This window comes from Drosophila elegans, unplaced genomic scaffold (assembly GCF_018152505.1).
Source record: "Drosophila elegans isolate 14027-0461.03 unplaced genomic scaffold, ASM1815250v1 contig_476, whole genome shotgun sequence".
NCBI lineage: Eukaryota > Metazoa > Arthropoda > Insecta > Diptera > Drosophilidae > Drosophila > Drosophila elegans.
Genome location: NW_024545863.1, coordinates 13,597,513 through 13,598,357, shown reverse-complemented (window position 1 = coordinate 13,598,357; position 845 = coordinate 13,597,513). Strand labels below are relative to the sequence as shown.

The window sequence follows — 845 nt, the reverse complement described above, 5'->3', positions numbered from 1 at the left end:
ATGTTCACCATCGAAAACGAAAACTGTTTTGTGGATAACTGTTCAGCCAGTGACTTTGTGGTAAGTTTCAAATTCTCGAGTGACTTTTGATTGAATCTTATTTACCCCTTATTGTTCATTATTTTTTATAGATGTATCCTTGTGTCAATATAAACTTGGAAGGGGCTCCCTTAGCTCCAACAAAGTCCTTGGAAAAATCAAAGAGGTGTCGCACGGCATTTACCGGTCATCAACTAATCGAACTTGAAAGAGAGTTCCATCTCAACAAATATTTGGCCCGGACGCGGCGGATTGAGATATCCCAGCGTTTGGGCCTCACGGAAAGGCAAGTTAAGATCTGGTTCCAGAATCGTCGCATGAAGTTCAAGAAGCTTACCAATAAGAAAATGGTAAAGGGAGCATTGACCACGGATAGTTCTACCACTTCCCAATCAAACGAGGATCGCTTGGAGGACGAACTGATCGTTGAACGCCTCCTGCAGTATGTAAACACCAATGTGGAAACAGTTTCCCCGCAGCAAAATGCTCCCGGGATCCAACAAGAGGGTCATATCACACCGCCTTATCAGGCCTACGACTATCTCCATGAGTTTTGCACTGCTCCAATGGAGCAGTTGCCCCTCAATGAATTTGATACGAATTGGGGCAGTGATGTGTTGGGACTCGAAGCACCCATTCCTACCATAGAAAATGTCACAACGCCCTATACTAATAGTAACGCCCAGGATCAACCAATGACTCAGAACTTCTGCTGGAACTCGAATAGTTCTGCTGGCGGTTCCACATCATCGGAGGACATTCTGGATGTGGACTACGACTTCATTCAGAGTTTATTAGACTTTTAA

The 845-nt window shown here is 44.4% G+C and overlaps 1 protein-coding gene across 1 annotated transcript; it reads left to right on the top strand.

The window, feature by feature from the left end:
* LOC108148229 (protein zerknuellt 2) lies at positions 1 to 845 on the top strand. The gene is made up of 2 exons (XM_017275146.1): positions 1 to 60; positions 132 to 845. Exons 1-2 carry the CDS (start codon positions 1 to 3, stop codon positions 843 to 845), a joined length of 774 nt encoding a protein of 257 aa, XP_017130635.1.